The sequence below is a fragment of the Medicago truncatula genome, chromosome 8 (assembly GCF_003473485.1).
Source record: "Medicago truncatula cultivar Jemalong A17 chromosome 8, MtrunA17r5.0-ANR, whole genome shotgun sequence".
Classification (NCBI taxonomy): domain Eukaryota; kingdom Viridiplantae; phylum Streptophyta; class Magnoliopsida; order Fabales; family Fabaceae; genus Medicago; species Medicago truncatula.
In genome coordinates, this window is record NC_053049.1 from 22,729,380 (window position 1) to 22,754,951 (window position 25,572).

Sequence of the window (25,572 nt, forward strand, 5' to 3'; positions counted from 1 at the left end):
TTTTAAAACCGACGGTGTGTTAGTACTTTTTTGGATTATTGAATTATCCGGTCCTCTATGTTTTGCTTTGTTATTAGTTTTAGTCTTTTATATTAGTTTTTCTATAAAAAAAAAACGTTAACAAAAAGGACTAAAACTAGTAATGGAGCAAAACACAGAGGACCAAATTGATACAAATTATGGTTAGGGTTAAGATAGGGGACCGAGTGATAGAATAAGCCTATTTTTCATGGTGCATACCTTGTGTATGTTGAGTCAACAATATTTATTTTAATTACTTTTTAAAAGAAGAAAAAGATGGAACAAATTCCCTCCAAGTGATTGGACTACTAGAGAGAGAGAGTGTGACTGCTTCATTCAAAAGAATCCTGTTCGTGATGTTATATAGCATGTCTCCCAAATACTTTCTTCCATTCCTTGCTAATGCTAGCTTTTGAAAAGGAAGAAAAAGTTGGATCAAATTCCCTCCAAGTGATTGGCAATGAGAGAGAGCTTCAGCCATAAGAATCTTGTTGGTGACGATATATAGCATCTCTCTCAAGTACTCACTTCCATTCCTTTCTTCCTTTCTCTCTCACACACACAAGTTCGAAGTCCCTCACCTTTGTATCATCCCGGTTAGTTTTATCCCTCTTCCTCTCTCTTTTGCTGTTGATAAATTTTGGTTTGGTTGAATTTATAGAATTTTGAATCATGTGATGGTAACTTAGACTATAGCTATGGAAAGTGTTTGCTGCTGTTATTTTGCATTGTTTTGTATTCTTTGCTTAGATCTTGGTTTTGATCTTATTTAGTTTTGAAAGCTTTGCTTTGAATGAGTTAATTTTGGAATGGGAGATAATGAGTTTTGTTTGGTTGCTGAAACTTTTATGCAAAAAGATTAAGCAATAATTTCCAGAAAAGGTTATGTTTTATGAAAAGGTGGGAGCTTTGTTTTTGTGAAAAGATTAAGCAATAATTATTAGATGCCACGATCGCAAATCTTAATCCCTTAAACATATACACATAAATAAATAAAATGTTTAAATGCACTTTTTATCCCCATATTTATATATCTTTTAACTTTTAATCTCCCTATTTTTAAAACCAACTTTTAGGTCCCATATTTAAAACGTCAACGATTTTTTTTGGCCCCCCTCCTTTTTAAGTGATACAGCGTGCTCATTAATGATGTGTCGCTGAGTTGACATTAGTGAGTTGGATAAAATATTTTCAATCATTATTGTTTTAATTAATTTTATCATATATTTTATTTATATATTTAAATATTAAAAATAAATTATAGAGAAATATGGTTTATCACCATCACCTTCGTTCACTCTTCATCTTCTTAAACCATCATCTTCCACCTTAACCTGTGTTGGCCCAACACATTTTGAGGCCTAAACTATAATATGAGGCTTTTTTTCATCAGAAATTAATATAAATTTGTAGGTTTTATAAAAAAAACATCACAATTAAAAAGAAAAATAAATATTGCATACAATTGCATTATATAAGTGGAAGTGCAGCACTTCCGACGGAAAAATATTGCTCAATGTAAAGTTGTAAGGAGAAGTGTTTTTGTTTTTTGAATAGACAAAAATGAGATATATTAATACGGACACCGCAATTGTTACCGCACAAGATGTGCCCAACAATCACAAAAAATGTCAAAGTCTAAGCAAAAATTACAAACAAATCAGTCAATACCCAGACATAAAAGAGGGCTCGACCACCACTGATGAGTGCCAAAACTAAAAACAACATTACTAGCCTTTAACCACCACAACGAAGTTAATTTCACTTTATCTAGCAATTGAGGCACAATACTTTGTCTATTTCTAAAAAGCCTATCATTCCTTTCATTCCACAACACCGAAACACAAAGCAACCAAATCAAGTGGAAGAAAGACCGTCGCCCTCTCGAACAACCTGCATAATGAATAAATTGCACAAAGTGATCTGAAGTTGATTGAGAGTCGACACCTACCACTCCTAACCAATGCCGCACCATCGGCCATAATGCACCAAAAGTTGCACAAGACAAAAACAAATGAGTAACATCTTCGACAATCCCACATCCAGCAACGCATAACCGCTCCTCCACAGATAGAATGCCACGATTTGCCAAATTAAGTTTTGTAGGTAACCGATCCCTCATTAGTCGCCAAGCAAGGATAGAGACTTTGAGAGGGACCTGTTTATGCCAAATTAAGTCCACATTATGGTGTAACTGGGGCTGCTCCTGTGATGTCAGCATGTCATAGACTCCACGTACAGAATACCCATCATCATGATTAGGTAACCAGAGCCATCTGTCTAACACTGAGTCCTGCAAAGAAACTGTTAGTAACAAAGCCCTACACTCCTCTACCAACTCCTCCTCCCAAGCCCACAACCGCCTACGCCACCTCAACGCCTCCCCGCCCACATCCACCCCCAGCAGGAACATATTCCTAACTGAGATTGATTTGTGAACAGTCAAGTCAAAAAGGCGCCTAAACCGGACACAAAGAGGAACATCTCCACACCAACAATCACGCCAAAAATCAGTATCTGCCCCATTTCCCACTCTCCTCCTAACACAAGACCCAAACCATCCCTCTCCACCCTCACCTATCCCATCTCTAATCCTCACAATCTCCCTCCACCACGAAGAACAACTCCGGCCCCCATCCTCCAAACCGCCATCCTCCACACCATACCTAGCCACTAACACCTTTCTCCACAAAGCATCCCTCTCCAATAACAACCTCCAACACCATTTACCCAACAAAGCAATGTTAAACTCCCTCAACCTCTTAACCCCCAACCCTCCATACTCCTTCCTCATACTCAAAGAATCCCACCTAACCCAAGATATTTTTCTTTTTTCCTCACCCCCTCCCCAAAAAAATTTATTAAACAAAGATTCAATGGAAGAGATTATACCTGTCGGAGCTTTGAAGAAGGAAAGTGCATAGACAGGTAGAGCAGTCAGGACAGACTTTAGAAGAATCAAACGACCACCGAAAGATAGGAACCGACTTTGCCAACCAGACAATCTAGATTTAATACGATCCACCACAGGTTCCCAAAACAAAAGACGACGCGGATCACCCCCAATCGAGAGCCCCAAATAGAGAAACGGGATTTTACCTACTTTGCACCCCAACACAGAAGCCGCTTCTGACAACCACGAATCATTAATATTAACCCCTACCAGCGAACTCTTATGAAAATTAACTTTCAAACCCGACATAGCTTCAAACAAAACTAGACCAGCCCTCAGCGCCCGCACATTAGCCCAACTTTTGTTCCCAATAAGAAGTGTATCATCAGCGAACTGTAAATGAGACACCACCACTGAATTCTCTCTCCCCACTCTATACCCCGTAAACAGATCTGTGTCTACCAACGCTTTCATCAACACATTCAAACCCTCTGCTGCCAATAAAAATAAGAAAGGAGATAGAGGATCACCCTGACGTAATCCCCGTTCAAGAGAAAACTCATCAGTAGGACTGCCATTCACAAGAACTGAGGCAGTAGCAGTACCAACACATTCTCTAATCCATTTTCGCCACACCGTCGGGAACGACATACTCCCCATCACCTCGTCAAGGTACCCCCAATCTACCGAATCATACGCCTTTTCAAAATCTACTTTGAACAACAAAAGGTCTTTCTTAGATCTCCTTGCCTCATCAACCACCTCATTCGCAATCAAGATACCATCAAGAATTTGTCTATCCTTCACAAAAGCAGACTGAGTTTCAGACACAACACTCCCAATAACCTGCCTCAACCTGTTTGCTAGAATTTTCGCCAAAATTTTGTACAAGCTCCCCACCAAAGAAATAGGGCGAAACTCATTCAACGATTAAGGGCTAGCAACTTTAGGAATAAGGGCGATGAATGTAGAATTTATGCCTTTCGTCAATTTCCCATTCCTATGGAATTCAGTCACAAAGCGCACAAGCTTTGTTTTCATCTCAGGCCAAAAAGACTTAAAAAAACCCAAGTTGATCCCATCAAGGCCCGGGCTCTTGAAACTATCACAATCCCACACTGCCGCCTTGATCTCATCCTCAGAAAAGGGTTTGACCAACCCGCCCCTCTCTAAAAGAGAGATTTTCCTAAACTGAAGGTGACCCACACTCGGTCGCTCCAATCTTGGATTAAGAAAATGATTTTTAAAATGCGTAAACACAGCTTAACGAACAGGTTGAACACCCTCTACCATAACCCCATCCACCAAAATCGAAGACAGCGAATTCATTCTTTTCCTTGCGGCCAGAACAGAGTGAAAAAACTTTGAATTAGCATCTCCATCCCGGAGCCAGTTTAAACGTGACTGCTGCCAACAAATACTTGTATTAAGACGAGATAGAGAGTGAATATCCGTCGAAATACCATGAAGTGCACTGATTTCGTCCTCTGACAGCTCCCCTTCCTCCCCTTTACCGTCTAAGAGCGCTTGTCTGTTCTTTAAGTCACCAATCTTTGAAGGTAAATTATGAGTATTTGAAACATGCCAATCTTTAAGAGCCACCTTTAAAAGTTTCAATTTTTCTTTGAGAACATGACCACCCCACCGAGACACCTGAAGCGAACCCCACTTTTCACGAACAAAATCATAATAGCCAGGCATATCTTGCCAACACTTCAACAGACGCACCGGTCTCGGACCCCAATTCTCTTCATCCACAGACAATACTATAGGACAGTGGTCAGATAAACCTCTTAAGTGTGCCACCTGAATGCAGTTGGGCCACACCAAACACCATTCTTCAGAGAGCAAGAACCTATCCAATCTACTCATCGAGCGTCCATCCCCCTTAAACCAAGTAAACTTCCTCCCACATAAAGGTAAATCAATCAAAACTCTATCTTCAATAAAATCATTAAAAGGTGCACAATCATCCACCAACTGAGAACCTCTAACCGAACGCCTTTCTTCGACTGACCGCACAGTGTTGAAATCCCCGCAAACACAAACCTTGTTATTCCCTAAAGAAAGCAACCTCGCTGACAATAAATTCCACAACACTTGTTGAGCGCTCCTATTACAAGGTGCATACACATTAACAATATAAAAGTCCTCATTGGTCTTAATAAACCTTCCATGAATCATCAGAAAGTGCGCACCACGAACGGTGTACCAAACCTCCACTTCCGACTTATCCCAAATCGTAACCAAACCACCAGATGCCCCCACAGACGGGCTATAAGAAAAGTCATGTAAGGGGAAGTGTTGAACTCATATTTTAAGCATCGCGTCTCCTATCTGTGCTCCACGACAAAGTTGTATAACTCATTTGTTGGAGGCCTTTATTCATATGTATATACACACACATAAATTTGTCTATTGTGAGGCCTTTATTCTAAGTCCAAAATTCGGAGCCTAAAGCAAGGGCTTGGGTTGCCTTACCCTTAGGCCAGCCCTGACCTTAATTGAAAAAACTCATTATCTTCTCAAATTTTAAAACCCCAGAAAACACTCAAATCCCATAAATCTAAAAACACTCAAATCCCATAAATCTAAAAACACTCAAAATTCACAAATCAAAGGTTTATGTATCTTCATTCTACCATTGGAAGTCTTGCCTAGTTGGATCTCCTTCATTGTTCTCATGTGTATACATCTCACTGTGGACCATTGAAGACCCTCTTCCTAGTTCTCTTTGTTTTGCGCCATTACAACCTTAACAATCCTATGATCTTTAATCATCAATTTTCCATCGTTTCCTGCATAAGTGGATGAGACCTACTTTCGGAATCATACCTACTTAAAAAAAAAACAGAGTATTTATGATTGGAAAGTTTGAAATTAAAAGTGGGTGAGACCTAATTTTGGAGAACAAGAAGTTGGGTGTTGACAATGAATTAATTGAAATTTTATGGATTTCTTATTTGATTTTAAGGTTTCTATTTATGCCCAATATAATTTCATTTTTAATATACTTTAATTGTTTTTAAATAATTTAATATATCTTAATTAAATAAATAATAAAGTAAATTGAATAATAATGAAGTGGCAAATGTTTAATCTAGTAACTAATGTCAGCTCAATGCCACATCACTTAAAGAGGAGGGGGATCAGAAAATTTCATTGACTTTTTAAATTGTTGCTTTTAGAAGAGAAATGATATCTGAACAACCATTTTTTGACAACTTTTGTGACAACTTTCTCTCTCATACTCACATTGTCCTTCTATTTTCTCTCTCTCTCTCTATTGCTTTGATTTTTATGTCACTACCTAAATTTCTTTGTATAATTTGGTTGTCAACAAGTTGTCACAAGAAAGGGTTGTGCAAATAACATTGCCTGTTTTAGAAATAGGAGGATTAAAAATTAAAAAATATGTAAATAGAGGGATCAAAAGTGCATTTTAACCTAAATAAAAAATGTACATAAAAACTAATAATTGACTGGTATAAGTGATAAGACACTTGAGCACCTAAAACACGTGGTTAGGGTGGACACTTCATACCAATAATTGATTGGTACCGTTTCTCCCGGCTGGATAACATGTTGCAGGAGAGGTTTATTGATCTTCTCCCTTTCGTTGATTGTTTGTTCAACGCTCTTCCTCGTGGGATCGAAGGTCCAACGAGGTGGTGTCACAACCCTTGGTGCGTGTATTGTTATTGGTGGTCTTTGAAATTCCGCTATCAGTTGACTCATCTTGGGCTCGCCCATGGACCTCTTGCTTTCTACCCCCTTAGGATTTTGGCCTTTAATAAGTTCACTAGAGGAGAGAGGGTAACATCGTTTCATTCATTTCAAACTCTTCATCAAAATTCACCCCTTTATGCGACATGTAAGTGGCATATGGATTCTCTGATCAGTTTTCATCTGTTGGGTTTCCCCACAACAAGTGTCTAATAGTTTGGTCGCGTCTCTTTGAGGCGTTTTTCTCATGTGGGATAAGCACTATTGGATCACTTCCCTTTACCTTCTCGCATTGACAACTGTTGGATCTTGTAAGATTTCAACTGTCCTTGCAAAGCTATTTAGACAGATTTTGTTGTTTCCTTTGTGAGGTATACTCTCTCTTTTCCTTTACTGGTTTGATCCTGGATTCCTTTAATGTGGGCAAGTTTGAGGATTTGAATAGGAAGATGAGTTAACCTCAAGGCGAGCCCATCGTCCCAACCAACTTTTGGATCCAAATCCTTTAGCTAGCAAGGAAATCTTGGGGCAACCCTCCATGTTTGGGGATCCATAAGGCTTTCTTCAGTACCTATCAAATGTAATCTCGGACCTTCTTAAGGCTTGGGCCATTGAGGCTCCTCCATACGAGGACCGCGTCTGTAGTCCGCAACGTTGTTCTTTTAGTATGTATGAGTGCGTCCTTCGTCAAATTGGGGATAAACTCCCTTTCTTGTCTTTTAAGATATGAGTTATGTATCACTTGACAGTGCTCCATGCAAGCTGCACATGTGTTGGTGCTACATGAAGGGTGTGTTAATGTTACGACATTGACACACCCTTTCCTTTGCATCTCTTATCCATAATGGAAAATCCAGCGGGGGACCCAACGTTAGGGCCTCATTTCTTTTTCCCAGCCTATAAAGTTTTTCAAGCCTTTATGCATCAATATGTTGTGGTAAGGTTGACTATGACTGCTTCCCCATAAGCTATTTGTAGGCATCCCTCCAGGCTCGCTAGTAATCCTCATAATGGAGTTGCTGAGGGATGTTTCCACTTTTTTCTCTCTCTATTATTAGTTAAATGATCCCTTCTGGAAGGCAGATTCCCGGTACTCAACATCGGTTTTATACCTCCTCAAAGAACTTCACGGGGGCGTTCGAACCGTTTCGAACGCGACATGATTGGGTTGAGAAAGTAAGACTTAAGAAGAGGGGAATAAATCTGAGAGTTTTGTCGGAGTGTCAGTTCTGTGGACGAGGCCAAAACCCTTCTCTCTTTATGCCTGTTTTCTTCTTTTTTGATTTAGTCTTTTTTTTGTTTTCTTATTTTAACATAACCTTTGCCATTCCTTTCCTTTTTCAGAGACGATGTCCAGTATTGCCCTTTTCAGCAAACATGAGAAATCTCGCTGAACTTCTAGCTCAGTTGCATCCAAACAGCCTTCTTCTTGCATTTCAACTGTTCTTAGGGGAAACTCTAGGCTGTTTATCTTCCTAACAACTCTCTGGCTCTCATACTAAGAGGATGCGTGTTGACACCGTCAGTGAAATTTTAAAAAAGAACTTATATTTATAAATAATTTACTAAACCTATTAATTTAAAAAAGAACTTGTATTTATAAACAATTATTTCAAATGAGAATATCTATACTATATATAAAGAGAATACGAGATTTTGTGTTGGCTTTTTCATTATCCAAATTATAGCTTTAAACAAATTTTCGTATAATATTTATTCTTGACGTCATCACAAAATATAATAATTTTATTATATTTGTTAGTATATTGTTGATTTCATTGAAATAAATAAACATGCTATTTTGAAATAAATAAACATCCTATAATATTTATTCGAAATTAGTTTTTATAAATAAACATCATTTATAATTTACAAATATTAAAGCCATAAAAGCTGAAAGATGGACACATGAATGTCTTTCTTTCTACTGGTATATATAAAGGATAAAAAAGATTTTCGACTGACTTTTTCAATATTCCAATTATACCATTAAACATAATTTTATATAATAATGTTAAATTGTTAATGTCATTTGAAAAGAGAAGATTTATACGATTTTTTATTTTATTTTATATTGTTAGTGTCATTGTAAAAGATAAACCCAATTTGTTATAATTTAAAAGGGACAAACATGTATACCACCTTTAATAAAATCAGAACGTCATAAATAAAAAAAACGTTTATTATTTACAAACTTTGATGCAACAAACAAGATCGTTCCTATGAAATAGGAGGCTCAAATCTCTTTTTAAAATAGGCCCTCAGTAAAATAAAAATGCAATTTTTTTTTTTGTAGCTAGCCTTCATTAAAAAATCAGAATCAGAAGAACTTCTAAACATGAAACGAAATTAAAAAAAAGTGAAAGGAGAACTAGGTCTAAAAAACCCCAAACATCTACTGAAAAAAGAAAAATAAGTAACATATATACTTCATCCATCCCGGATTAACTGAACCATTTGTTCATTTCACACATATTAAGAAAAATGTATAAATGAATGAGAGAGAAAAATGATTTTAAGTGCTCTTGATAAGTATTGGTGCATTATCCACCATAATAAATATAAAGTGGAATATATTGAATTGAGAGTGATGAAAATAATATTAATTAGAGTTATAAAGGGAAAAAGTAATTAATATTAGGCTTAATACATCATTGGTCCCTTAACTTATTTTCAGTTTTCAATTTGGTCCTCTGACTATTAAACGTTCTAAATTGGTTCTTTATCTTCTTTCCATCATTCAATTTGGTCCTATTTTATTCAGTTTAACCCTCAAAAGAAGGAGACCGTTCGATAAATGAGGTCTATTAGTAAGCCAATGAAAGGGCGATGAGATGCTCATATAATCGAATGAGGGATCAGACGAAATCAGAACAATTGAATAAAAACTTGTTGGATTTTTCTCAAGTCTAAAAGAATCGAAGAGAAAAAGAATGTTATGAGTTATGACAGAAGAGAAAGTAATCGGTTTTGGTAGCGGAGTAGTTGAACCATAAGGTTTCTTTTTGGAGTTAATGGGTTTTGGTGATCCGATTTTGAATGATGGTGGTGGTGTTAATTATAAATTTAAATGTTTAATTTTGTGGTTTTTGTTGAAGTTGAAATGATGAATTTTTGAAAGAATAAAAAAAAGTTGTTGAAGATGATGAAGATTGATGAAGGTTGTATGAAGATGAAGATGAGGGAAGAAGATACACTTAGATCTAATAGACTTCATTTATCAAACAGTTTTTTTTTTTTTTTTTTTTTTTTTTTTTTTTTTTTATGGTTAAAATGAATAAAATAGGACCAAATTGAATGATGAAAAGAAGATAAAGGACCAATTTAGAACGTTTAATAGTAAAGACATCAAATTGAAAACTGAAAATAAGTTAAGGGATCAAATGATGTATTAAGCCTTAATATTATATTGAAAAGTGAAATGACTCGGTTATTTTGAGACACTTATTTTTTGCAAATGACTCAGTTATTATGGGACGGGGAAAACATTTTTTTTATTTAAACAGAGTGTGAGCATTAAACTAATTTTTTTTGATAAGTGCTAAACAATGTTATTGGGGCATTGTTTAAGATGATAAAAATAGTAACATTATATTAAAAAATGGTGAAAAGTGAAAAATTTAACTTTCTAAAGTTAAAATATTGTAGAATTCACTGAAGATACTGGTTAACAAAAATCTATCATTTTTTTTAAGCACAAAGCTTTTGAAGGTGCAATTTAATTGAGCTCCTTAAGTAACTAAGAACGGGTCTGGCAACAGAAAGCATGACACATGTTGATTAAGAGGTTTAAAAATATATAAAAAAACAAAACCGAAGGTGGAAATGGAATCCTCGTGTAACCTTCACAGGGCGCTAAAAAGGCATAGTCACGAAGGTGACGGCATTTCTTTTTGGAAAGTAGAGACAAGGAAGAACATATCTAGTTATCTACACCAACCTCGTCACAATATTAATTAATTATTTTTGTAGAGGAGTTTTCTTAGGAGTATTTTTTTGTAGAGGATTAATTATTCTTACTGGTACTAGTAAAATACCGTTAAATATTTACAACCTTCATGTTATAGAATTTGTGCTTATATACATACATATATATGTGGAAATTCTTTTTAAGTATTATATGAGAAAATTGATACAATAAAATTTTGAAAACTCATTATTATTTTTAACATATCAACATTGATGTAATTACTTTTTTTAAATTTTTTTTTTTATGAAATGTTTCTTTTAATTGGGTAATGCTAACTAGTGCTCCAGTCTTCGGACATGGGTTAAAGAAAGTTAAAAGAGAAAATTTTAAGTTAAAAGAGAAAACATTTAATGCATTGATTACACTAATATTAATGTAAATATTATCATTTTTTTTATCATTATTTAAACATTTAATGCAAATATTACTATATTTGACTGCTTAATTCGTGCCCCAGTGACACCGGTTAGCATGACTCTTCTTTTAAATATTTTGTTATTTTATATATAAAATATCGTTAAATATTTGCACATCGTTTGTTGTGGATTTATGTGTTCATATTTGTGGTTTAAAATTTATATGTATTGATATAAGAAAGTTGATACGATGAAATTATGATAACTCATGATTATTTTGAACATGTCAACATTAATGTTATTTAAAGAAAACATTAATGTAATGTTTCTATTAAATATTTTGCTATTTTAAATACAAAATACCGTTAATTATTTGCACAACGACGATTATAGATTTTATATTTGTAAAAACAAAATTTTATGCATCGATATAAGAAAGTAGATATGATAAATTTTGTGGCCCCTAACTTTGGCAACCTAGTCTAACATACTTTAGACGATAGCGATAACAACGAGCTAGTGGTGTGAGATTTAATTCATCCTTTGTTGGAACTTGAGTGATTTTCATGAGTTAGCGGCTCATTGGTTCATTATATACTAAAATGCTGGATAACTTAAATGTTATCGTTATCTATTGAGATAAGCTTACGAGTACGTATGTATTAACTTCTTATTGTAAAATAGGTTAGATTAAAATGTCTAACTCTAAAGTTACTTACTTACACTTAAGACGCAAGGGAAATGTTATATATTAATTTTTTTTTTTTTAGGGAATTACATTAAAGTTTTGAATGTCACGTACAATCAAAATAAAAACGACATCAACCATGATTTTCTATACTCACTCCATTCAAAATTATAAGTCGTTTTTTATTTCTTTTTATCTAAATAAAAAAAATTTGCTTTACATTATTAATAAAATATTTAATGTTATTTTTTCTATTGTACCTTTAACTATTTATTACTCTATCTTATTAGAATTTTCAATTTGTGTTTCTCATACCATAAGTGAATGATATTTTTGTTAAATAAATCATAATTTCTCTTTTTCATAAACATTAAATACATTTCTTAATTTGTGTTAAATGTTCAAAACGACTTATAATTTGAAGCAAGGGAGTAATTGTCTATGATATTATCTCTCTGTTTTAAAAAAACAAGCGTCATGCTAACATGTTCAAGAAGCCATTGAAAAATTTGTATCTTAAAAACCGTGCATGTAACTTTTTAAACATTTCTTTTTGAGGAAAAATTTCTTAAATATTTAGAAATTACTTTGTTCGATGTAAACATTTTTTTTTAGTTTTTTAACATGTATCTTTAGAACACTTGCCTAAAAATAAGGAAAATGCTAACCGGTGCCCCCGAGGTACTGGTTAAGAATATGAAAAAGGAAATTATATAATAATTAATGAATTGAAATTATGTAATTAATTTATAATAAAGTCAAAACAGTTTTCTTTTATGGTAATAATTCCCTTTTATGGTATGTTTAACCGGTATCCCAGGGGCTCCGGTTAGGAGGACCCTAAAAATAATACTAGTAGTTTCCTAAAAATATAAAAATACTGGTGGTTTGAGATAGTCTATCAATGAATGAATAAATGTAACAATTATATATACAAAATTATTCTTATTACTTATTGACTATCAACAATTGTTTTGAATATACATCGTTGAATACAATAACTAAATTTTGCTAAAAAAGTTTTGGAAAATGTTAACTGGTTAAAGAATTAAAAAAGGAAACATTTTTTTTTAGAAATTGTCATTCTATTTTTTTGAAGGTAGTTCATTCTATTTTATTTTTCAGCAAAAAAAAAAAATATTAGTCTTTTCATTGTAAATCATGTCTTTTATTTCTGTTTTTAGTTTCTTAATCAGTATCTGGGGTATCAGTTAACAAAACCCATTAATTTTTTTTAGAGGAAATGTTATAATATTTCCATGATAAAAAAATTGAAATGCTAACACATGCACAAGGTTTTTTCAAACTTTTGATAATTAATTTTTTCCAATAAATACTTGCTATATGAAATAATCTTAACATACTCTTCCGTCTTAAAATGTAATAAAAAATTGGTCAACATAAGTTGATGTATTTGGTACAAATTTTGAACATAATACATTAATTTTTATTGATCAATTTTCGCTTACATTTTTAAACGGAAGGAGTATACTCTAAAGACACATGTTAGTAGGACATAAGAGAATAATCTTTTTCTAACTTCATTGAAATATTAATTTATCTGGACTATAATATAAACTGAATACATTATCTATATTATCTATTCAATGAATTTGAAAAAGAAAAAAAAAACTCTTCTTATATTTTTTTGGTCAAGTAGTCTAGTGACTAGAGCTTACATAATTTAATTGTGGAGGAGTGAGGTGTCCGGGGTTCGAACCCTGACCCCTGCATATGACATGCAATATCCATACCAACTGAGCTAAGCTTACCGGATAAATCTTCTCATATTTAATATGAAAGAGAGTAATACAATAAAAATTTGAAAACAACAAACGCAAGAAGTAAATACAAAGAATTTGCAATGGAATCACCATTGAAAAATGTACAGTTCATCACAAAGTGTCTCTTTCATATGAACCCAGCTGTTAAGTTTGCAGTCCAAACACTTTCCAAAAAATTGACTTACTAATACTAACCAACAACCTGTTAAGTCCATAGTTCCCTTCTTTTGAGGACACAATCCGCTAATTTTCAAGGTGACGAAATTTGCATGTGAACTTTCTTCTTTTTCACCACCCACCATTATTTCCTTCACTGCTTCAATATAACTTTCTTGCATCTATTATAGTCTTTCTTTCTAAACACAGGTTAGAAATATTTCCTTCACTCTATTTTTTTATTTTTTTATTTGTTAGTATCATTTCCATATTTTGAAGATTTTCTCCTCTTTTGATTTGATATGCACAACTAAATTCTTGAGTTTATTTGAGAATTTATATATATGATTTGATTAGCTAAGATATTATTAATTAACCAAATAAGGAAATGCAGGTAAAGGAGTTATAATTTATAACAAGAAGGAGCATAAAATATGGCAGGAAATAAATACAACGGTGATTCCAATCATCATCATATACCACCAGGACGTGTAGAAAGGCTATTAAGGGAAAGAGAGTTGAGAAAAAGTGGAATTAGTGGAATTCAATCAAGTAATAATAATCAAATGGGTGATGTATATTTAGAACAAGATCAACATAAAAATGATGTTACATCATCATCATCATCATCAATAGTAACTCAAAGGCAACATGAAGATCATGATGTTGTTGGAAAATATAAACAAAGGCTTTTGGTTGTGGCAAATAGATTGCCTGTGTCGGCAAATAGGACAGGTGAAGATTCTTGGTCTTTAGAGATCAGTGCAGGTGGCCTCGTCAGTGCTCTCCTAGGTATGCATGTATTAATATCAATTATGTTTTTTTATTATTATATTTTATTTTTTAAACTAAATGTATTGTATGCGTGTCACATACTAATCGTCTCGAGACAACTAAGATTCATTTAAGGTATCAACTGAGACGGGTCTATCCATATGACTGAGTGTGGCTATCGTCATACTGAAATATTACCCAATTATTAATTCTATATAATATATTTTGTTTGTGCGTTCAGACTCTTTACAATAAAAGAATGAGGGTTAAAAAGAGAATATTTCTATCATATATTTCTTTACATTTACCTGCATCTAATACACTAGTGTGACCCAAACCCACCCAGTATTTAGGGTCCAGAAACTATCTTTTTACTACTAAATCTGAAATTATTAGTTTTTAACTTTATTTTAGTGACTATATAATCTATTATTAATTAAAACTTCCCATTCCTATATAATCTATTATTAATTAATTTATTTATGGTACGTGTTAATTTACTTCTTATACCGATAGTTGTGTATGTCAATTTGGTGTTTTTTATTAATGGAACCATAAAAGTCTCAAAATATAAGGGTTTTTTGTGCTGTTTTTCATTGAGACATTTTTACATTCTTTCATATTATTCTTGACATGCGCTGGGTGTGAATAGTATTAATAAGCTTCACTGTTGACATCTTCTTGTTGGTAGATGGAATAAATAACATGTAATTATTACGTAAATGGTCGAAAATATTCTAATTTCTAAGGACCGGTTGGTGAGTTTGGAGGGATGAGGAGGGGAGGGTTTTGAAAAAAAAGGAAGGAAGGAGTGGAAGAAATAGTGGGGCTTGGGAGAGGAGGGCTTTATGTGTTTATTTTATTTATCTTCATACTGCAAAATTCTCTCAGAATGCGAAACTTGAGGAGTTTAACGAGTTTAAATAAATTCTTCAAATTCAAATTCCAAAACAGACCTAAAAGAAATGTTTTCTAACCAAGAAGTTGAACTCAAGTGGTTAATGAGCTCCATCATGGTCGAATTTCTCAGGAGAACTTGAGTTCGATTCCTGTGTAGAACAATTTTTGGCCAGACTTTACTTACCTCTCAACCGAACTCCAGATTATTAGGGCGCCTTTCCCATTTCCCATACGAAACAAAGGGTTATTACAAACAAAAGAGCTAAAAGAAACGTTTCTAATTTAATTTTCTCAACTAGTACATTCAATTTTCTCTTGGTTAAAATAAACCTTTCCTTGTCCCCGTGAGCTTAACTCAGCTGGTAGAGACAAGAAAGAAGTCGGAGTTCAAACCCCGCACACCCCACTTATGCATTTTAAGAGGTGAATTTATAACCATTAGGTTACTTGACAAGATAGAAGTTTCCTTAGCTTGTAAAAAAAAAGTCCTTAGCATATCTCTTTAATATGATATATCTCATTTTTCCCTTTTATAATTGAGTAACTTCCGAGTGCGTTGGTCCAGATGAAGAAGCTAATTTCCTATAAGAGAAGTGATATAAAAACTCTCTAAGACTCACTCTTTTAATTGATGAAATCATTATAGATTTCACACTTTGGAAATGAGTCCCACACATAGTGGTGAGACCTACAAGAATTTCACCTATTAAGAAATGAGTGTTAGAAAGAATGTCGAAAATAGAATGTTCTTGACATTTCTCTCTCCTATAATGTGACAAATGTTACAATCCTAGCTGTGAATGTAACATTTCAAAATAAGACTATGATTGTATTTAAACATTTTTCAAAATGGCATAATTTTTTAGTAAGTGGGAGGGATCTATCTGCTAACTGTTTCTTGTTTAACAAAAGGCGTGAAGGCTTTTGAGGCAAGGTGGATAGGTTGGGCTGGTGTCAATGTCCCAGATGAGGTTGGACAAAAGGCACTCACTAAAGCATTGGCTGAAAAGGTATTCACTTCTTTTTCACAAAATAGGTTAAACATTCTTTTAACTGAAAATTGTTACCTAATTTAATCCCTCCTCTAACATTGATTAGTAGTAGATTAAGAAGAGTTCATCACCAAGTGATCTAACATTGATTACTAATTAAATTGATCCATGATTTTCAATTTAAGATAGTTGATTTTAGTATTTTGGAAATTCTATGATTGAATTGTTCGATTCTTACTATTTCGAGGATCAAAATAGTGAAGTGATTTATAAAATTTTGGTGTCCTCATGTTGCTTGTCATGTACTTAAACATTGCAGAGGTGTATCCCGGTATTTCTGGAAGAAGAAATTGTTCATCAATATTACAATGGCTATTGCAACAATATATTATGGCCACTTTTCCATTACCTTGCACTTCCACAAGAAGACCGTCTTGCTACCACGCGTAGTTTTCAGTCTCAATTTTTGGCCTATGAGAAAGCCAATCAAATGTTCGCTGATGTTGTGAACCAACACTATGAAGAGGGTGATGTTGTTTGGTGCCATGACTACCATCTTATGTTCCTTCCAAAATGCTTAAAGGAACATAATAGTAAAATGAAAGTTGGCTGGTTTCTTCACACCCCTTTTCCTTCTTCTGAAATTCATAGGACACTGCCTTCTCGTTCCGAGCTCCTGCTTTCGGTTCTTGCAGCTGACTTGGTTGGGTAAGTTCTTAACTTGGTCTCCCTTATGCTGAATCCATCTTCCGTTTAATCAATTTTCATATTTATATTTATGTTTATGTCATTTTTCTGATTTGGTTAAGCACAATTTTTATTACACAGTTTTCACACCTATGATTATGCAAGACATTTCGTTAGTGCTTGTACTCGCATTCTTGGACTGGAGGGTACACCTTATGGGGTTGAGTATCAAGGGAAGCTAACTCGAGTTGCCGCAGTAAGTGCCCACGTAGTTTGATTATAAGTTCACTCTTGATTTATGACTTTATTAGCAGTTATTATTGAAAGTTAAATAAAATTTCATCTATTAGAAGAGAAGGGGGAGTTTTGAGTAACCAATCACCATAGTGAGCTTAAAAAATATTCTGTTTCCCTTGAATGTCAGTTTCCGATCGGGATAGACTCTGGACGATTTATACGTGCACTAGACCTTCCTCAAGTGCAGAAACATATCCAAGAATTGCAAGAAAGATTCAAAGGAAGAAAGGTATATCTCTTAATTTGTTGTAATATTTTTGTAAATCATCAACTTTTATTGCACATTTTGATCCTATTAGTTTTTCAATTTATCTGAGGTTTTACTTGGTTCTGTGAATTGAATTTGACAGGTAATGTTGGGCGTTGATCGCCTTGATATGATCAAAGGAATCCCACAGAAAATTCTTGCATTTGAGAAGTTTTTGGAAGAAAATGCTTATTGGCGTGATAAAGTAGTTTTGCTTCAAATCGCCGTCCCAACAAGAACAGACGTTCCTGAATGTATGCTATTAATTTTAAACTTAGAATGCCAAAATTCAAAGGAATGTTTCGTAGATATATTGTAATTTATACATCATACATACTGAAGTATTTGGTTGTGTTTTGCAATTTATGTATGAGAAGCTTTTTCTGTGAGAGCATATATACTGGCATGAAAATGGAATATTTACCTTTTTCTGTTCATTTTTGTGTACAGTTGTACTTTCGGTTTTTGAATCATGATTAGTTTTACACTTTTTCTTATATAACACAGATCAAAAGCTTACAAGCCAGGTTCATGAAATCGTTGGTCGCATCAATGGAAGATTTGGATCATTGACTTCTGTTCCTATTAATCACCTGGTACGTTATTGATACAACTGATAACTTGATAAAAATTATATAGATTAATGCTGACTTACCATCACCACATATTTTCTTGTTTCATTGTATGATCAAATTTAGCAGTCCTGCTGTATGATTTTGTTAGTTTCTGTCATGATATCTGTTTCGCCTGACTCCTTTGGAAACGGAGTAATTAGAAATTGATTTTGGGAAAATGAAAATAAGAAGTCATATTACGTTTTGAAGCAATGAAAATGAGAGAAATATTTGAGTTTGTTAACGTCAGAATCAATGTCTCCCATGATGGAAAGAAAATGAATAGCTGTCAAATACACAGATATAATTTCTTTCCTCCCGTACTCTAATTGTCTCAATCGATCATCCACCAGTATGCATTAGTCTTCAAGTCGTTGTCACTCCAAAATCTCCGACAACTCTGAAATCAGAGTTTTGATACTAACTGATGGGAATGATTTTATTTTATTTTTTGTCAAAGAAAGGGAGCAAAAGCTCCCAGTGGAATTGTACTGTATTATAAAATAAGTAAAATTCTCTGGATTACAATGTTGCAAAGCTTTGAGGGTCTTCATCTCCTCTTATGTATAGACACAATTCCCAAATCTAACCAACTAAACTAACTCACTAAGTGTTAACTATCACTAGAATTTGAGCTTGGCTTAACTCAACCCAAAAGCTAAATCGAGATAATGACTACTTTGGTATTTGGCCATCAAGTCATTTTCATATTTTAGGTATCTAGCTTTCATAGATTATGACTCTCAATTGACCGAAGACTTTGTTATTTGACAATCGCACGGACTTTTTTTCTTTTCTTTTTGCAGGATCGCTCTCTTGACTTTCATGAACTATGTGCTTTGTATGCAGTTACTGGTAAAATTGTATACTTTTACATTTTTATTTTTAGCTTACCATGATCTTTTTCAATAAATAACTTATTGTGAAGTTGTAAAGCATAATTTTATATTTGAGACTGAGAGTTCATTTTCAGCATGGTTTTAAAAATGATTCTGAAAGAGGTAAGTCATATGCATTGGATATTAAGTTTTGTAGTATAAGTTAATCATGTCCACGGAAATGTAAAGAGTTGGAAACTGCTCTGAGAATGATCTGAGAGTAGTTACCTTATCAACCAAACTGTTGTCCGAGTCGTACCTAATGGTCTTAAAATCTGACTGCTGTGCAGTATCCCTGATATGCTAGTTGTCTTAATTGGAAGCAATGTGCTTTTTATAATAAATAAAATGCATTCTCTTTGGAGAGTCAATAATTGTATTCATACCAACTGTATTTTATGCAGATGTAGCGCTTGTCACATCGTTAAGGGACGGAATGAATCTTGTCAGTTATGAATTTGTGGCTTGCCAGGAGAAAAAGAAAGGGGTTCTCATTCTTAGTGAAGTAATTACATAAACATATTATTATTTTGTTTCAACTTGTCAATTAAAACTATGTTAAGGTTCTTCATAAAAAGCTATGTTAAGGCTGAATTATTATTGTATAATAAAGCATAATTTCAAAATTTCTTAGAATTGTTCTTGGCAAGACTGTCTAGGATTATCCACTTTAGAGATATAAATCAATGTTGAGTTTTAAATTAAGTCGTTGAGATTTAAATTATCGCTTCCTACTTTCTCCGAATTAAAAACTCAAGCATTTTTCATGCTTCAAGACCAAAAGCCGTCATGCTATGGCTTGTGTAAAATACATAAGCTTTTTGGAGAATTTCTTCTCTTCTCGAGACCTCACGACATTCATGAGAACCTACCTCCTCGTGGAGAGGAGATATTTAAAAATTGATTTTGATTTTAGTAATCTATGATCTTTCATCCTTTTATAATTCCAATGCTGATTTATAGAAATCATTCATCTCTGGTACAGATAAATCATATTTGCATATTTCTTTCATGCAACTAAATATGTATAATGTTGATCTGACACCTGATGTTTGGTACGTTTCATGTAGTTTGCCGGTGCAGCCCAGTCTCTTGGTGCTGGAGCAATTCTTGTCAACCCCTGGAACATTACAGATGTAGCTAGCGCAATTGCAAGGGCATTGAATATGGAACCTGAAGAAAGAGAAAAGAGACATAATCATAATTTTCTTCATGTGAAATCCCACACTGCACAAGAATGGGCTGGAACTTTTGTAAGGTATTCAGAATTGCGTGATGCAGTTACTGCACAGAATCCATTTCTGCTTCTGTAATCTGTTGTCAACTGTTTGTTTGTGCTGATTATCTAGTTTTAAATCTAGACGTTGTTGTATCCGGAGGCTTCAGGTGCCGTGATAAATCTGTGAATATATGCAGAGTCATACTTGAATATGATGGTTATTTACTTGTTGCTTTTGTATGATAGGAATAGTAGAAAGGCACGATGATGTGTGTCTGTAAATTATTAACCAAAATATTTAAATAAAGAGTACATCTCTTGCTTTGTTTATCAGGAAGATCAATATTATCTTACGAATCTTTGAATATTTGCAGTGAACTAAATGATACTGTTATTGAGGCACAACTGAGGACAAGACAAGTTCCGCCTCGGCTTCCAACTGAGATTGCAATCAGACGCTATTTGGACTCAACTAATAGATTGCTCATTTTGGTGTGTTGTCTGACACTGAAGCTTGTCACTTCTCTGAATGTCCTATTGTTTCTACGACCTTTACTCCTCATACGAGTGTTTCTTACAATATGTTACTTTCTACATTTCCTGGATATATATAAAGAAAAAAGAGTAAAACTTTGCAAGGGTAGTGTAGTTAGAAGCAAAGTGCCAGGTCGTGTCTATTTCCTGGATATTCATACAGTGATATTATTTCAGAAGTTTCAAGTTTCCAATATTTGACACTGCCTAAAGCAAAACTGTTACTATTGAAGAATTTTTTTATTTGTTCTTCTACAATGTTTCACTAATAATAAGTCAGGACATTGCATCTATTATCGATTCTTGTATCAACATTTGTACTGAGTATGGTTATTAACCTACAGGGATTCAACGGAACTTTAACTGAACCGGTTGAGAAAACAGGTGATCAGATTAAAGAAATGGAACTTAAGGTGCATCCAAAATTGAGACAACCCTTGAAAGCACTATGCAGTGATCCAAATACCACAGTAGTTGTGCTCAGTGGAAGTGGTAGAAAAGTCCTAGATGATGTAATTCTCGCCTCTTGGCACATTACTTGTTTTGTTTATGAACTGCTATTCGAATCCACTTGTAATGTTTTCCTATAACAGAACTTCAAAGAATACGACATGTGGTTGGTAGCAGAGAATGGGATGTTTTTACAACCTTCAAAGGGTGAGTGGATGACAACAATGCCCGAGCATCTGAATATGGAATGGGTTGACAGCGTGAAGGTGAGCGCTCATTTGAAATTTCAATTCTTTAATGTGACTTGGTTCATATATGTCATAAACTAACATTTCCAATCCTGCGTTAAAGCATGTTTTTGAGTACTTCACAGAAAGAACACCGCGGTCACATTTTGATTTCGAAGAGAGGGAAACTTCACTTGTTTGGAATTACAAATATGCAGGTGCTTGCTTGAGTTGTTCATATATATCGATTAATCTTTTGATTTTACAGCTCTCTTTTGATCCTGTTACTGATTCATGAATTTCAAGCAGATGTTGAATTTGGCAAACTTCAAGCAAGAGACATGCTCCAACATCTGTGGACAGGTCCGATTTCTAATTCATCAGTTGAAGTTGTTCAAGGGAGCCGATCTGTTGAAGTTAGAGCTGTTGGTGTTACAAAGGTGATCTCATCTCTTGTTTCTAAAAATTTTCTTCACTAGGCTGTAATCTCTTCAACAAATATCTTCTATAGCAGCAATATCGTGCAGCGGCAGAGGGGCCATATATTTAGGGAGAGAAAATATCTGTATCAAAGAGCCCCTAACAGCTGAAGGGGATTCAATTTCATTTTCATCGAAATATTTTTCTTTAGTACGTTTTTAAATGCTTACTCTAAATTCTTTTTATAATTAGGGAGCAGCTATTGACCGCATCCTGGGTGAGATTGTTCATAGCAAATCCATGACATCACCAATTGATTATGTTCTCTGCATAGGACATTTTCTGGGGAAGGTGAATTATACTTTCATATATTATTGTTTATCTTGTATTTTATATTCCTCTTAGACATGCAGTCAATTATTGCGCAACTTTTTCTCATGCGAACCAAAAGATTAAAATGTTAGTGTTATTGAATGATATTTGAAGCAGTTTTTTCAGAAATAGGAATGATAATTCATTAGACAGAACTGCCTTTAAAAGTTATTATTTCTAATGTCTCGTTTATCTTGTAACTCTTGATCAGACGATATTCTGATCTTATTATTCTGGTTTATGTGCTATATATCGAACGATCATAAACTGTCTATATGTTTTCAATCTGTTTCTTGCTTTCAAAGATTTGTAAAGGGACACCTAAAAAAGCAGCTTGTGTGTGTTTTACAAATCTTTAAAAACTGTAAATAGATTAAAGACTAGGGGACAATTATGCATTTAAAATGAAAACAAGAAAACAAGAAAAGAAAACCAACGTCGTTTTCTCTTTACTTCTCCACTCTGCTAAACCTATTTAACTTTCATTGCGATGAAATTTTGGTCCTTTTTATCTGTATAAATACTTTAGAGGATTGAACTTTTTTTTCTTCTTGTAACAGGATGAAGATCTTTATACCTTTTTTGAGCCAGATCTTCCATCTATTGGTGTGAGTCTTCCGGGAAGTAAGGCAACAACAGAAGCAGTTAAGTTTCCCATTGAGAAGAAACCGGCTTTGAAGGTCACCCCAACTAGTAGTAAAAATGGACCAAAGTCATCATCTCAAACTAAGGCACAAAAGCTAGTCTCAAATTCTGACCAGAAGAAAACAAATAATCAAATTTCCAGTTCACAACGGCATCCTGCTCCAGAAAATTCATCATGGAACGTCCTTGACCTTAATAAAGATAATTACTTCTCATGTTCTGTTGGGCGAAATCGAACGAATGCTCGATATGTACTTGATTCACCAGATCATGTTGTTGAGTTTCTGATGCAACTAGCGGATTCATTACCGCATTCTTTACCATTTAGTTAAATGAGTTGAATATATTTTGTAACAAGTTTGATTTTTTTTTTATCCATACAAAAGAATTATTCATTTTCAATCCCAAAACATATATAAATTCTGTGCTTTTAGCCCAGTACTTGTGAGTATAATAGTATCTACCTCGCAAGCGATGTGCTTAGCAAAGGTTTGAGTTGTGAATGTGATAATATGATGAGGGCATAATTGTCCAAGATACAAGTCAAGCAATTCAAGGGCTAGGAAGACCAATGACAAGGGCACATACCAAGAAAGCTAGGGAGGCTCTAAATCAAATGGTGACCACAATCATTGAAGCAAAGACAACAATAGAGGACTTGGAGGACAAAATGGTCAATTGCATCAAACCATTCGAAGATGGGTTGGGCGCATGCCATGCTCCTCATTTTATTTAGTTTTATGTCTTTGATTTGTAATAATAAAATTGGACCAGAATTGTTTTATTTAAGCTCAATATTGTTTTCTTTATGCAAATAATATGCTGAAGCAGAACCCCGGACATCTCATACATGAAAAAATAAAACCATTTCACAAAATTAGGGTTCATCAAGTGGTAATCAAAGCAAGATTCCTTAAAAAGGGCCAAACTTTGGGTAAAAACTTTCAACTTTCATTTTTTCTTCATTGTTCATCATATTCGGAAAAAATCAGAATTTGGATTTCTTGTGATTCTTTCTTTAACTCTTCTCTATTTTGTGTTTGCCACACTTTAAATTTCGTCATATTTTATTATTTATTTATAGAATAGCTTTTCCCTTGTTTTCCATCATTTAAAATTTGTTTTGTGCCTTCCTTTTTGCGTTAAGTCTTTGTTTTTGTTAATCATCATTTTGGGAGTTTTTCTGTCTTGATTGACTTAGTTTTTAAAAAGAGCAATTGAGTGGTTTCAAAGTTGGAGTTGGAAACAACACCTCTCCCTAGGCTAGTCCTTACAACTACAATGACTTAGTGAAAACTGTGAAATGCTTGTTGACAAACAAGTAGATGTGTGCTTAAAAATTGATAAAAATGAAAACGTTGAAATGCCTGCTTGTCACTTATTGTTTGGTATGCCGTGGTAATTTGATAGGGTTGTTCTGCATGATGGACGTACCAACTATTGGTACAAGCCTTAGAGGCCAATAATTTTATGTGTATGTATGATGACTTTTATTCTTAAATAAAATGAGACATTCTTTATTTTCTATAAGATTAATAAAATCCATAGAATAGATAGTTCGGGTAATGAAATATGGGTTAATGGTGCTTTACCCCCCTGTAATATAGGTTATTTTTGGCTTTTTCCCCTGTAAAATATTTTTTTTAAATTCTGGGAAAAAAAAATAAAGTCGTTTTTTTATGACCTATTAGAGGGGTATTCCAAAAAAAAAAAAAACAGGGGGGTAAATCAAAAAAAATATTTTACAGGGGGGAAAACAAAAAATGACGTATATTACATGGGGGTAAAGCACCATTAACCCATGAAATATTAAGTGAGACTTAATTGTGAGATTAAATTCACACAAAGAATACTATTCTTAAAAGTATCCGTAGTCGAAATTTAATATAAATTGAGATAATAATAAAGTGTATAGACTATTATGTATGTAGACTGATGACCACGTCTCATGGGTCATAAATATGAAATATTAAGTTTATACACAAGTATAAATATCAGAAGTAATATTTATACTGGATTGACCCACAATGAGAATACTACATAGTATGTTACGAAGGTGTCATAAGATATTATCATAGTCATATTGGTGTACTCCACTCTTAGACCTGAAACCAGTATGATCCTTACATGCGGGCTCAAGTATTTTATTGTCATTCAAACGTTATCTGTAACAAGATAACTATAAAGTCCGTTAACGAGCATTTGGCGAATTATGTTGATGGACATGAGTGTCCTAGATGTGATTTGTCCCTCCTGCATAGCTGCATAGCAGGAGAAATATCAATAGGTCTCTTGATGAAATATGATTGTAAAACTGCATTGTCATGCCGAATTAAGTCAATATTGAAGGTGAAAAACACAAGAAGGGGGGGTTGAATTGTGTTTTCTTTTTCTCAATATTACTTCTTCTGATAAAACTTCAGAAGCAGTTTGATTGCTTCTGATGAAATGATCAGAGTCAGATTGCAGCGGAAAAGAACAGAGCAGAGAAAAGAAAGACACAGACACAAGCAGTTATCCTGGTTCCTTCCACAACACGGAAGTAGTCCAGTCCCCCTTGCACTTCCAAGGAGATTTCACTATAATCACAAAGATTACAACTGCTCAATACTTTCTAAGTATGAGACTTCACAAAAATACTCAAGCACACACGCAAGAGTCTTCCAATGCTCAAGCACTAAGCAAGAGACTTCTAATGCTCAAACACGCAGGCAAGAGACTT

General features: G+C 34.0%; 2 protein-coding genes across 5 annotated transcripts; one reads left to right on the forward strand and one right to left on the reverse strand.

Moving 5' to 3' along the window:
* The first annotated feature begins 418 nt into the window (after positions 1-418).
* Positions 419-23,668, forward strand: LOC25479856 (alpha,alpha-trehalose-phosphate synthase [UDP-forming] 1). 4 transcript variants are annotated; one of them, XM_024774700.2, is made up of 19 exons: positions 12,868-13,693; positions 13,786-13,804; positions 13,989-14,386; positions 16,181-16,278; positions 16,580-16,968; positions 17,089-17,203; positions 17,372-17,473; positions 17,595-17,745; positions 17,999-18,087; positions 18,912-18,960; positions 19,388-19,488; positions 20,054-20,241; positions 20,577-20,694; positions 21,081-21,248; positions 21,330-21,452; positions 21,538-21,631; positions 21,723-21,853; positions 22,086-22,184; positions 22,766-23,668. In XM_024774700.2, exons 3-19 carry the CDS (start codon positions 14,029-14,031, stop codon positions 23,180-23,182), a joined length of 2,790 nt encoding a protein of 929 aa, XP_024630468.1. In that variant the 5' UTR covers positions 12,868-13,693; positions 13,786-13,804; positions 13,989-14,028; the 3' UTR covers positions 23,183-23,668. The 4 variants fall into 4 exon arrangements, with proteins under 4 accessions (XP_024630467.1, XP_024630468.1, XP_024630469.1 ...); XM_024774699.2 differs by lacking the exons at positions 12,868-13,693; positions 13,786-13,804 and adding an exon at positions 419-617; XM_024774701.2 differs by lacking the exon at positions 13,786-13,804.
* On the reverse strand, positions 1,879-8,075 carry LOC120577497 (uncharacterized). The gene is made up of 5 exons (XM_039829053.1): positions 7,960-8,075; positions 4,187-5,189; positions 2,948-3,832; positions 1,973-2,806; positions 1,879-1,914 (listed from the first exon to the last, which is right to left on the reverse strand). The coding sequence occupies exons 1-5, from the start codon at positions 8,073-8,075 to the stop codon at positions 1,879-1,881; spliced, it is 2,874 nt and encodes a 957-aa protein (XP_039684987.1).
* Positions 23,669-25,572: the final 1,904 nt, after the last annotated feature.